Genomic DNA, 13348 nt, shown 5'->3' on the forward strand with positions numbered 1-13348 from the left:
CTGGAGAACAAGCATGGGCTCTGGCGACATTCATTCGTTCATTCACCCATCCCTTGAATAAATGCTTGTTGAACGTGCACCAAGTTCTAGGAATGGTTCTAAAATGCTGTGATTACACAAATCAAATGTGTGTCTGACACGTTCAAAGCACTTGATCTCATGAGATTTAGACTCTACCTTAGGGGACAGAAAATAAACAAATAAACAGTTACAGATAATGATATGAAGAAAGCAGAGAAATGAGCAACATGACAGAGGTTAAGGCTTCTTTGAAGAGGTGACATTTAAGCTAAGAGCTGAGCAGGTCAGTTCTGTGAGTGTCTGGGAGAAAAGCCTTCCAGGGAGAGAGGTAATGCAGAAGAATATTTCTAATCCTGATGAAGGAACAAGCTCAAGGTTCAGAAAAAGACCGAGATGACTGCTGTGGAGGGAGCAAAACTTACTACGTGACCCTGGCAGGTTCAGCTCTATGAACCTCAGCATCTCCATAGAATGGGTCTAATTTCACTTACTGAAAACATTAAGTGAGGTTAAGATGTATGCTTGGCCCAGAGTATAAAGCATGGTGTGAAATCAGAATGGTACCTACAAACTGACTATTGTGATGTTAAATATACACACTGTGGATGTGTTTTAATGCTTGTTAATGCCTTATCTCCTTTAACATCTGGAAAGCATCAGAGAAAGAAGACTGCCATTACTGAGTAGTTTGTGTTATAAGTGAAACTTTCTAGAATTCTGGAGTGTTTCAGATAGGAGCAGTTGCAATTTAAACCCTTTTGGTCCTTCAAAACCCTGCTGGACACCCAACTTCAGGAAGCATTAATAGAAAATTTACATGCACAAAAACTCTAATTACAAAAAATAATGTATCCAATGTCTTAAGGGAAATATAAAAAGTTAACCTTCGGGTCCATTTAGAAAGCTAACCTATTTTTACCTCTCATTTCCGTCTTTCCCACCAATCCACGCTTCATCGTACCACCCAAGTTATTTTTTTTTTTTTTTAAACACAGGTCTCAAAATTTTACTTGATGTTTAAAATACCTCAGATGTCTTCCTTTAAATATTGGGTGAAGTCCTAAGGCCTTGGCCTGATTTTTAAGCCCATTCCTTTCCTAGCCCCGAGCTACAATTCCAATCTCATCTTTGGGGGAGGAATGGGGGAGAGGAAGAGTAGATTGAGAGATTAATTTAGGGCCAACGCCAAGTATTCCACTGAGATTTCTCCTCTTCCACGAGGCTCTTAAAAGTAAAATAAAACTCAGTGGTGGAAGCAGCACTATGAAAAGATCATCTGGTTGAGCCCAAGAGCTTAAGGAAATTAAATGATTTCTATTATTTCTATCTTATAGGGTGGCCAGGGAAGGTTAGGTTATTGGCCAAAGGGTTGAAACGTAAAAAGAGCCTAAGTGCTGTGACTCACAGGAGAGCTGTCTTGCATGTACATAAATCCTGCCTCCTATTTACCACGAATAGTTTAAGTGCATACATAGGGCCAGAATCCATACCTGAGCATGCTATTCCCCAAATATGGGACAGTGTATTAGAGAATTGATTCTTTTTTTAAATTTATTTAATTTATTTATTTATTTATTTTTGGCTGCGTTGGGTCTTCATTGCTGTGCGCAGGCTTTCTCTAGCTGTGGCGAGCAGGGGCTACTCTTCATTGCAGTGGCTTCTCTTGCTGCAGAGCACGGGCTCTAGGCTTCAGTAGTTGCGGGGCATGGGCTTAGTTGCTCTGCAGCATGTGGGATCTTCCTGGACCAGGGATCGAACTCGTGTCCCCTGCATTGGCAGGTGGATTCTTAACCACCGCACCACCAAGGAAGTCCCTAGAGAATTGATTCTTGAAGGCGCTCACCATCAAACTTAGAAGCATCCCATGAACACATTTAGTTAATTGAAGATTGCGTTATAGAAAGAAATCAGTCCTTTATTAAAATATTTTTGGAGTTACCTAGGATCAGGTAGCCCCCTCCACTTCGCACTTGTAAACACACACTCTCTGTTTCTCTTCCTCTCACACACACTCACAAACACCCTCTTTACTGTAAAAGTTGAATAAGCAAATACCAGCCTACACAATTCTCCAGTGCGCCTCAAAGCCCTGATACAGTAATTCCAAGCACTTCTAGCTGTTGCTTCCATCTGTATGGGTCTCATTACACTGACACTCCTGCAGGTGGTGTCAGAAAGGTGAAGTGCCAAATCCACAAAGGGGAGACCCCCAACGATTCATTGCTTCTGCAGTATCAATCATGGCTGGTGGTTTTTACTTTTATCTCCCTCTCTCCTTAGTTATCCCCACTCCCACTGTCAGTTCAGTTAGAATATTTCACCTACACTTCACAGTATGTCGAAAGGAAGTAGACACACGCTGTGAAAAGCTGGTAATTTTATTGGGTTCCTTTACCTTTAAAAATCTGTTACTTGGTCAAGTCTGGTTTCTGGGCTCCTTTTTTGCAGGGAAATTGAGGCAAACGTTTTTATGTGGTCCTCTGGTGCCTGCTCTGTACTCCGAGAATTATATACACAAGGATCATTAGAGCAGGGTTTCGCCCATTAAGATATAATAACCGTCAGCAGGGACAAAAAGCAGATCAGTATCACAAATTCAAACTAACAGGCGCACATAAAAACTATGTGCCTGCTTAAGGCATAGGCACGGGGTCAGGGTCTTACACAATAGGTAAATTCCCTCTCTGGTTTGGAGACAGCTTTTCACAAGACCAGGGTAAGGAGAAAGAACTGGCAAGAATTCTTGCAGCCCTCCAGGCATTTTTAACCCTGAACGCTTTTCTATCCCCAAGTGCACCTCGTCCAAATAAACAACAGGACAGCGTTTGCTGTTCTGAAGGACTTCTAATTAGCACAAAACAAGTACTTACTTAAGGGCACTGTTCTTATTGACAGAGGAGCATCTCTGGGCAAGAAACACATGGCAGACTGAAGTAGGAGAGGCACACTCCTCAGTCTGTTAGATTAGCCAAAGTAAACCTGGTCATCCAAGGTGCAGAAGATGTCACCGAAAGATGGCTGCTTTACCAGGCTTTGGCTGATGTTGGTTTTTAAAATAGCCTCTACTAGCCCATTGTATGCTTCTTTCTGTGTCCTTCAGTAGTTGACATGACACCTATTCACAAGTGGGTGTATAAAAATCCTTTGCAAATGGGCTAGATTTATTCTCAGCCCAAGAAAGCAAAGACGCTTATTGGATTATCAATAGAAATTATTTTGTTAGGGCTTCCCTGGTGGTGCAGGGGTTAAGAATCCGCCTGCCAATGCAGGGGACATGGGTTCGAGCTCTGGTCCGGGAAGATCCCACATGCCGCGGAGCAACTAAGCCTGTGCGCCACAACTACTGAGCCTGTGCGCCACAACTACTGAGCCTGTGCTCTACAGCCCGCGAGCCATGACTACTGAGCCCGTGTGCCACAACTACTGAAGCCCACGTGCCTACACAGCTCGTGCTCTGCAACAAAAGAAGCCACTGCAATGAGAAGCCCGCGCACTGCAACGAAGAGTAGCCCCTGCTCGCCGCAACCAGAGAAAGCCCACGCACAACAACGAGGACCCAACGCAACCAAAACTAAAAAAATAAATAAGTTTATGAAAAAAAAAAGAAAAAGAAATTATTTTGTTAACATGGTTAGCTCCCGAGTAGCCAACATAAAACTCACCTGTTTCGACCAAATGACTGATATTTTTAGGGTATGATAAATAATTTGTAAGGAAAAGAGAATGGAATGGGAAAAGTAATATGGAAGGCCTTGGGTTTTTTATTTTATTTCTTTTTTTTTTTGGCCACACCATGCGGCATACAGGATCTTAGTTCCCCGACCAGGGATAGGATCAACCCGTGCCCCTGTATTGGGAAGCACGGAGTCTTAACCACTGGACCACCATGGAAGTCCCAGGCCTTGGGTTTTTTAAACTCTCAGGTAATCTACCCCTCAAAACTGCCACAAACCAACTCCTCTGACCTCTCTCAAGAGAAAAGCAAGGATGTGGGGTCATGGAAGGAAGGAGGTTGTGGTACAATCTGAAAGCTGAGGGAAGGCAGAGCAGGAATATCTCCCCACAGCCTCACCTCCCAACAACGAGGCCACCACTGAGAATGAAGACCAAGCTTGTGATGAAACTGGGCAAGAGGTGAAAAGAAGGGGGCTGGGCAGAGAGGAGTGTGGAGGGTGGAAGAACCACACAGAGGCCAGGACAAGAGCTGCACAGAACCTGCCCCGCTGAATGCTCTGTACCCAAATCTCTTCATGATGGTCATAGCTCTCCTACAGCCCTTCCTCAATACACCTCACTCTTTCCCTACTGACCACCATGTTCCTCCTCCGAATGGCACCAGGCACACCTGTGCAGACACAGGTACGGGCCAAGCCTCATTCCATGCACGTATCCAGATGAAATGCTGAGGGCGGCAATTATTAAGCAGCTTAAACGCATCTTCTGTGCACTCTACCAGAGGGTGGGAAAGTAGGCAGACCATACTGGAGATGAATACTTAATCACTTAGTAGCTAGCCTTTATCGGGAGCTTCCTGTGAGCCAGGCATGGCTCTAAGTGTTTTACATTTAATCACATGAGGTGGCTGCTACTGCTGTCCCAAGTTTTATAGGTAATGAAACTAAGGCACGAAGCCACAAAGCATGATTTCCTAAGCTCAGTTCCATAACCAATGACGGGACTATGACTGCACTTCTTTTAGCCTTTATAAGTGTTAGACTAGAAATACTCACTCCACCTAAAATTCTCACCACCTTAAAAAAAAAAAAAATCAGTGAACCAACTACCCACAACAGTCCATACAGAAACCTTTGCCTCTGAATGGCGTCACATGCTTTTTACATCAATCAGCAGTCTCCCAGTGGGAACCACAGACAGCCCATGCCACAAAAATATCGTTTGTGTATTGTACAATCCATAACCTCACCATTATTTAATTATTGCTGATACTTAGTTCGATTCTAGTATGCTACCTTAATATATACTTCAATCTTTGTTAACTATTCACAGTTATTGACAATAACCAATAATGTGGTTCCCATGGCAAAAAAGAATTTCTAGAAAACGGAAAAAGAAACCCGGAACTTGAAAAGGCATTATCTTAGAAGAAAATCTACGGTAATATAAAGTCCAATTTTCTTGAAAAGATATTAATAATTGCAATTTTATACTGCATGCCAGAACCAACTAAAAAGGGAAGCGAAGGCACAGAGAATGAAGAAACACAAACAAAAGTTGCCTCCAGACACATAAAGAATAGCAACTATAGAGGGAATACATTTTACGATCTTATCTACATTGCCAAATGCTTGTTAGTGTGTCGTGTTAGTTGGTACAGACTTTACTCGAGCTTTGATGGAAACAGGAGGCAAGTGTAAATGACACAGTAAACAGGAGCTGGCTGGCAGGTGAAAGAAATGACAATCCCAAAAGGGACACATCTAATCTGTTCCCAAAGCTCCAAATCACTCAATCTTATAAAGCAAAAATCCCAATTCTTGCCTAAGTCCAGGCATGTACTCTGCCGCAAGGTGCCATTTTATAGGTGCAATTAAAATTGTCCATGGTTCAAACCTCAAAGAAGGGCACAGGCGAAGAATTCACAGAACTTCCCCTCCGTCGTCCCCTCTATTCTCTGTAGGGCAGTGGAATGAGAAACAGTTTGGGTTAAGCTGCTTCTGTTCTTCCATTAGTTCTGGTTCTTTTAAGCCAAAATTACATTCCAGGCAGATTGGATGGTCTCAGCCAGTTGCCTGAAGGTAAAGTACAAAGAAATGCCACCCTCTGCTTTCTGGATTCAGCTCTGAGAGTGAAGGAATGCACAGGGGTTCAGAGAGAGGTGGGTGGGAACCCTGCTGCTCAGGTGTTTTAGACTTGGTGGGAGAAAGAGAAAGCTGGGAAAGGAAATACAGTGGCGTTAGAACTACTGTTTATATTCATCCAAAAACTGATCTCTGCCAGTGCTTAATAAGTTGCTTGACCCTGGCGCCTTCCTTTGGTATGACAGTAGGTCGTGACCACCTGTCACCTTTGGTGGGTAAACTCCTTCACACGTACCTTCCTCAACTTGTTCTTTTACTTTCAACATACCGGGATTTGGTGGTGATGGTGAGAGGGCAATTAACTAACGTTTTCTGATTCTAAAATCTGGCTTTAACTAAACTTGACAAAATAAACAAGGTGGCTTCAAAAGATTCCTGCAGAGAAACCCCAGACTGAAGATAATCCATCAACGGTAAGAAAAATGGCAGAGCAGAGGCTCTGATTGCTAGTACAAGTTCTTCATCCGTCGTGGAATGAATTAGAAGCAAGAACAGTTGAACCGGATTTGCCAAGATGTTGACCTCCATAAATTATAATAGAATTTATCCATAGACTGTTTGAAATGTGGGTTTAAGTCCACGATTTTTAATAATAAGCCTCACCCTATTTATATACTGAGCCTTGAGATATTAGCTGTTGAGAACTTAAAGCCATCAAAATCAGTAAGATAGTTAGAAATATTAATCTCATTTTAATTTATATCGTTGCATACATTTTATAATGTGAATATTAGTTCTGTCACACATTTACATGATGTACAAGTTCTTTAAAACATATCTTGAGAAGCATGCTCTAAAACTTTTTACTGGCAGGGGTGCACGATAAAAATTTTGGTCTCTGAGTATAGGTCTTCCAGGCTAGAATTAGAATATTCCTCAGGAAAGTCCTAGACAATTCATGGTGAACTTCAGATGCCTGGTGAAATTCATTATGTTTTAGACAATTGGCATAAACCTTGACAGAGATTTCCAGAAATTATTAGGCAAAAGGGAGCAAAGTCCAGTGGGCATTCTCAGATCTGGGTTTTAGACTCTGGGCATACAACTAACTGAAATCCTCTTACATTTTGATTTGAGACAGATAGATAGATAGATAGAAAGATAGTCTTTGATGCAGCTGAACCTCCAAACTGAGATTCTGGACTAGTAGGAACTAAAGTGAAAAATGTTTTATTTTCATGTTAGATTAAATATTATAAATATGAATTCTGAGTGTACGGGAAATTCCAAATAGATGCCAGGAGGTTTCTGGCACTTAGTCTGTTGCAATGCATACGGAGGTTTATATCAAGAATAGTCAACAGCAATTTTCCATCTCCCCTGGGAAAAGAATAAGAGGAAATCACTAACGTGGAATGAAAACACTAATTTGCAATCATGTAGGCAGTCACTGTGTCCAAGGATGCCAAATGCTTTAAAATATAAGTCATCCAGTTTAGCAGATGGAAAACCAGCAAGAAGTAAATCACTTATTCGGAATCTCTCCTGGACCAAATACAAGTGCAGTGGTATTATGATCAGTGTCCTGAAACTATTCTTCCTCCACAACCAAGGTCTTGCCTTTAGTCACGCAGTGCTTTTAAACTTCAGTCAGTACAGGGATTTGGCTTTCTCCCACAAGATGTTCCACAACATTTGGGTAGAGAGAAACAGATGAAGGTGGCTACCTTTGGGGGGATGTTCTATCTCTAACTCAGCCCTATCCACTTAGCGTCAGGCTAGAATTTTCGGATGCTCACTGAAAACTTTTGCTGAGGGCTTCCCTGGTGGCACAGTGGTTGAGAGTCTGCCTGCCGATGCAGGGGACACGGGTTCGTGCCCTGGTCCAGGAAGATCCCATATGCCGCGGAGTGGCTAGGCCCGTGAGCCATGGCCGCTGAGCCTGCGCGTCCTGAGCCTGTGCTCCGCAACGGGAGAGGCCACAACAGTGACAGGCCCGCATACCGCAAAAAAAAAAAGAAAAGAAAACTTTTGCTGAAATGTCGCCAGTCATCTCAGACTCAAATCATCCAAAACAGAATTGACCTTTTTGCTTCTACCCATGCTTTCTCCCCTGTATTTCCATTTTATGTTTTTGGCACCATTATTCACATTCTTGTTGAAACCAGCAATCCAAGGTACATGTAAGACTTCTCCATCACTGTGTGAATCTGATGGGACTAACCGTAGCAATCCTCTCTCCAAATATCCCTTGTATATGGTCTCCTCTACACTTCCACAGACACAACCTTAGTTCTGGCCTTCGTCATTTATTATGTCAACAATCACCGCCCCTTTCTAACAGATCTAGCCACCTTCAGGACTATTTTTGTTTATTCATTCAACAGACCCTTGATGATCCTCACCTAGGTGGCCGGCACAACAAGGTGCGAGGGACACATCAGTGAGCAATCTCCATCTTGGAGCTTACATTCTGGTGGTGGATGTGAGAGTAGATGAACAGATAAAATATTAGCTGCTGTGCAGAAAATAAGAGAATTAACTTAGGGTGACTTAAATTAGGGAAGAGGATCTGGGAGGGCCTCTTTGAGGTGTGTGGCTGAACCCCAGCAAAGCAAAGGAGCAAGCTATAAAGAGCGGGGTGGAAAAGCATGCTGTGCCTTCAAAGACACAGAGGAAGGAAAGCACTTGGCCTGTTTAAGGAACCAGAGGACCACTGTGGCTAGAGTGCAGGGAGAGAGGAAGGGAGCACGGCCAAGTGCAGGAGGAGGTACGGCTGTGGCCAGAGCATGAAAGGGCTTGGGGGCCAGTCTTCCATGGCCTCAGAGATATCTCTGCGCTCAAAATCAGATCACAGCACTGTCCCTTTTAAATCTGAAATTCTGTCTCCCTGTTACTGATGGGATAATGTTCAAATTTCGTCTCATGATATTCAGGGCCCTTCCTGGTCTGGATGTTACTTGCCTTTCCAGCACTTTGCCCTGAAACAAGCCACATTCACATGTAACGTATATACTCTAGCTGTGCCTCTTTCCACATGTCTTCTTTCCTCAGTTGGAAAAGCTCCTTCTCTATGTGACGACCGCCATTTCATCCTCTAAGACTCATCTTAAGTTTTACAGGAGGAGCCAATATATTGCTCTCTGTTATTTCACAGGAAACTCTATACTGTGATCTTGTGATACTTTGTACATCTCTCCCACCATCCTGTGAACTCTTGAGAATGTGAGAGTCTGGATCTTATGTGTTGTGGCAGTCATAGTGTCTGAAACAGAACTGGCATTCAGTACATGTTTACTGAGGGAGGGTGGGAGGGAAGGAAGAGGGAGGGAGGGAGGGAGGGAGGGAGGGAGGGAGGGAGGGAGGGAAAGAAGAATGAAGAAGTTTTGCCCAAATGCACTGGAATGGAATTCATGACATTCTGATTTCATCTAGTCTAAGGTTTAGTCTATTCTTTAAAATCAAATTAAAATCAAAAATCACTTACTGAATGACATTTACATATGATACATTAGCCCACTTATTGGTAAATGATGCTTAATTATCAGAGAAATTCTAAGCAAAGAAATGCTACATGTCATAAAGGAACAAGCACTGGCTCTGCTACTTGCTAACAGTTAAGACCTTGAGGTACTGCACCCCCAAATTCCACTTTGAATATACATTATAGGTAGTGTCTAATGGACAACAGAGAAGTGCCCACCTTACAAATGAAGAAAATAAGGTTGCTTTTTAGGAGCTGAACAAGTAAAAACTGGATTATCCATCTGTGGGAGGTAACTGTGGGCTGAAACACCCAAAACTATTTTCAAGGTGACCAGCAAAAGGGAAAAAGGCATAAGCAAATATCTAATGCCAAGTAGAGACAAGTGACATGGACATAACAATGAACAGATACGATAAACATTTTTGTCATGACAATGGAAAATTCTCTGATCTTCTCTGAGTGAATATACTAGCTTTCCGGTTTATACATCAGCTCCATGTAAGTTTGCAGTAAAGTGCAAGTTAGTGCACCTACCTCTGCACACTGACAAAGATGAATATATGACCAGAAGGCTGAAGACCAGTCTCCCAACCGTGGTCACCTCACCATGGTTGACATGCTGTATGACCTTGCCTGGCTGCCAGCTGGCCTGCCCCAATCAGATCTCACGACAGCTACCCCTCTTACGTTAAAACAAACGTTTAGGTCAAGGTCAGCACAGGGAGTCCTTTCATCAGGATGACAACACAAGGCCAAGTGCATTCCATTCACGACCAGACATGGATTCAGAATGAAATGTACCTGACACAGCCTGGGCTCCTAAGTGACCTTCAGATGCCAGTGTCAGTCAAATGATTCTAAAGAGAAATTAAGCTCGAGTTATATTGCTATATTCATCTGGAATGCATTACTAAATGAAGACATGAAATGGAGATAATTTTTTTTAACTTAGGAGCCAACTCTGTGGTGGATAACAGAGATGCCCTGAAGCAAGAGAAAGAATTAAAGTGGTGTCCATGAGTCCTAGAAGTCTGTGATGCTACAATCAACATTTCCAGTGCTAAAATGTAAGGTCACGTCTACTTCATATAAACATGTTCTTGTCCAGAGTAGAATATTGGAAAAGGGCTCGGTGAACTAATCTCTTATTCAAGTCACCATGAACATTCAACCCAACAAGGTTGGAGTGCCATGGGAAGAAGGTTTACAGTCCTGAGATGGTAACTGGAATAGCACATGGCCGGAATGAGTCTGATCCATATGGCAATCTGATGTGTACTACAACAGGACATGACTAAAAAGAAATGAATAAAGTCCAAGGTGCCGTAGACATTGTAAAGCTCATATCCATAGTGCTACCTGTCATGGTGATGAAACCAAGCATACTTGATTTTTACCAGGCTTATAAACAGTACCGTGGTTTAGGACAAGACTCTGCCACTATACCTGGAAAATTCCTTTCTATTTCAATGATTGCATCAAAAAAGTGACTCTCCTTGACAAAAGATTATAAACTTCCCTACCGATATTTTTTTGGTTTTATTTTTTCATTTGTGTCAGCATCACAGTTTTCTGTGTGAATTTCAGAAATTCCATTCTAGAAGATCTAATACCTAAAGCCACTGAAGAATCCTTTTCTAATTTTGATGGTGGACCTTGCCAGCCACCCTCTGCCCCAAACTCAAAATCAACTAGTGCAACATTGTCTGAGGTTTAATATTCACACTTATGTATTCAGTTCTACTATTAAGCTTAAATATTAAAAACAGACAAGCTTATTTGAATACTCTGTGACTGTCATCTGATTCAGGATATGTTTAGTTTTATGTGGAATTTTAAATGTTTGTAATAAAGCAAAATTTTAAGCCCTTAACAAAGCTTTTTTCAGAGGAAAAATAATGTATGAAAGTTTCTTAAGTGCCTTTCAGTTTGGGACCTACGGGTCTTCTGCTGTGTCTCAGAATAAAATAACTTTGAGGCAACACCAACTAAAACCTGAAAGGAAGTGTGGTTTCAGAGTGTCTCCTGTTACACCCAAGCTAAATTCTACTGAAACCATCTATGAGAGATTGTATTACCACTCAGAAAATATTATCAGTGACATGTCAAAATGAAGATTTACATTTAACTGATGACCGAGAAAGGGGGAGCGTTGTCTTCATGCAAGACGCGGATTTCAAAAACATCAGAAGGTTTTTGGGTTTACTTTTCTAGGGCCTAAGAAAAATATATACAAGTAAAATTCCCTCTCTAAATGTCTTACTTCAAACTGAGCCAAAGGAAACCAAGTTGAAATCGCATCATTTGAAAAAGAATAGGGGATTAAGAAACAGTGACATAACTGAGTGGATGAAGGAGAGTGTTTCTCCATAGAAGCATTCCTGCTAATGAAGAAGAAATGAGGGAATTAGGAGATCATTATTCAGCAAACTTCTAATGAAATAATGAATCTAGGCAAAGATCATTAGTGCCCACCAACATCATAGAGAGACACCAGATATTATGTACCTCTTGACAGAGTATACAATAGCATCTGTGAAGTACTCTTCCTCCACTCATATTAACGCTCTAGATCAAACTAACAGTCTGCAGGAACCACAGGGGACAGAAGAACATAATAAAAAACAGGCAACGCAAACAGCAAAATCTAAAATGTGGGAAATTCTACAGGATACTCTTCTTTTTTGAAGAAACTGGCTTCTTCAAAAAATAATTACGAAAAAAACAAAAATTGAGGATAGAAACCTCTAGATCAAAAGAAACCCCTAAGAGGGGACTTCCCTGGTGGCACAGTGGTTAAGAATCTGCCTGCCAATGCAGGGGACACGGGTTCAATCACTGGTCTGGGAAAATCCCACATGCTGCAGAGCAACTAAGCCCGTGTGCCACAACTACTGAGCCTGCGCTCTAGAGCCTGCACGCTGCAACTACTGAGACCACGCACCACAACTACTGAAGCCCACGAGCTCTACGACCTGTGTGCTGCAACTACTGAGCCCATGTGCTGCAAATACTGAAGCCCGTGTGCTGCAACTACTGAAGACCGCGTGCCTAGAGCCCATGCTCTGAAACAAGAAAAGCCACCACAATGAGAAGCTCACGCACCGCAACGAATAGGAGCTCCCACTCACCGCATCTAGAGAAAAGTCGGCACACAGCAACGAGAACCCAATGCAGCCAAAAAAAAAAAAAAAAAGAAACCCCTGAGAGATGGACACATCTAAGGCAATGCATGAAATCTGTTTGGATCCTCATTCAAACTAACTGTAAATGAATGGACGAATTTACAGACAATCAGTGCTATTAGAACTACATACTTGATGACATTGAGAAATTATCGCAAATGTTTTTAAATGCATGATGATGGCACTGGAGTTACGCTTAAACTATCCATATCTTTTCGTGGTGTGTTACCATTTTAAAGGATGAATTATAAACTGTCTGAGATTTGCTTCATAGTAATCTAATGGAAGGAAGGTGCTTTAGATGAAACAAGAGTGGATTAATGGTTTTGTAGCTAGGCACAGGGTACATGGGATTCACCGCGGCATTCTAATTTTGTATATGTTTGACATTTTTCACAATAAAAGCTGGAAAATTTTAAAGTTGGGAAAAAAAAGGTTAATAAGACTTACCCTGCTGGATATCCTTCATTTCTAAATGCAAACTAGATATCAAGATTCCCACAGTTTGAGATCGTTTTCCATCCAATAACTTGATGATCTGGAATTTAAAAAAATTAACACAAGCTCAAACAGCCAGGCAATCTTTCAGAAGCACACCAAAAACCTTCATAGTTTTAGATACTCTGGTAAACTAAACTGATGCTACAGTCACTCTATTTTAATACTTTAATTTGAATATAACTTATCCACAAGTATAGATATTTTAGAAAATAAAGGAAAAACACCACCCCAAATTCCACCAATCTAATACGAGCACTCAAATCTTTATTTTACTCTGATCTTTTTTATCCAAACACATCTTAACTAAGTTGCAATTGCAACACATGTACAAGTTTTTATCCAGCTTTTCCACTTATCATTGGCCTGTTTCCACGTTGGACTTCGTAAGTCACTTC

The 13348-nt window shown here is 41.7% G+C and overlaps 1 protein-coding gene across 8 annotated transcripts in view; it reads right to left on the minus strand.

The window, feature by feature from the left end:
• FMN1 (formin 1) overlaps positions 1 to 13348 on the minus strand; it is a gene marked incomplete at its 5' end in the record, with an annotated part of 410703 nt that overhangs the window by 168902 nt on the left and 228453 nt on the right. For all 8 annotated transcript variants that reach the window (XM_081226859.1, XM_081226858.1, XM_081226857.1 and 5 more), the window contains one exon: positions 12903 to 12990. In XM_081226859.1, coding sequence (XP_081082985.1) covers positions 12903 to 12990 — 88 coding nt within the window. The remainder of the gene's footprint in view (positions 1 to 12902; positions 12991 to 13348) is intronic.

This window comes from Mesoplodon bidens (assembly GCF_964165515.1).
Source record: "Mesoplodon bidens genome assembly, chromosome: 3".
NCBI lineage: Eukaryota > Metazoa > Chordata > Mammalia > Artiodactyla > Ziphiidae > Mesoplodon > Mesoplodon bidens.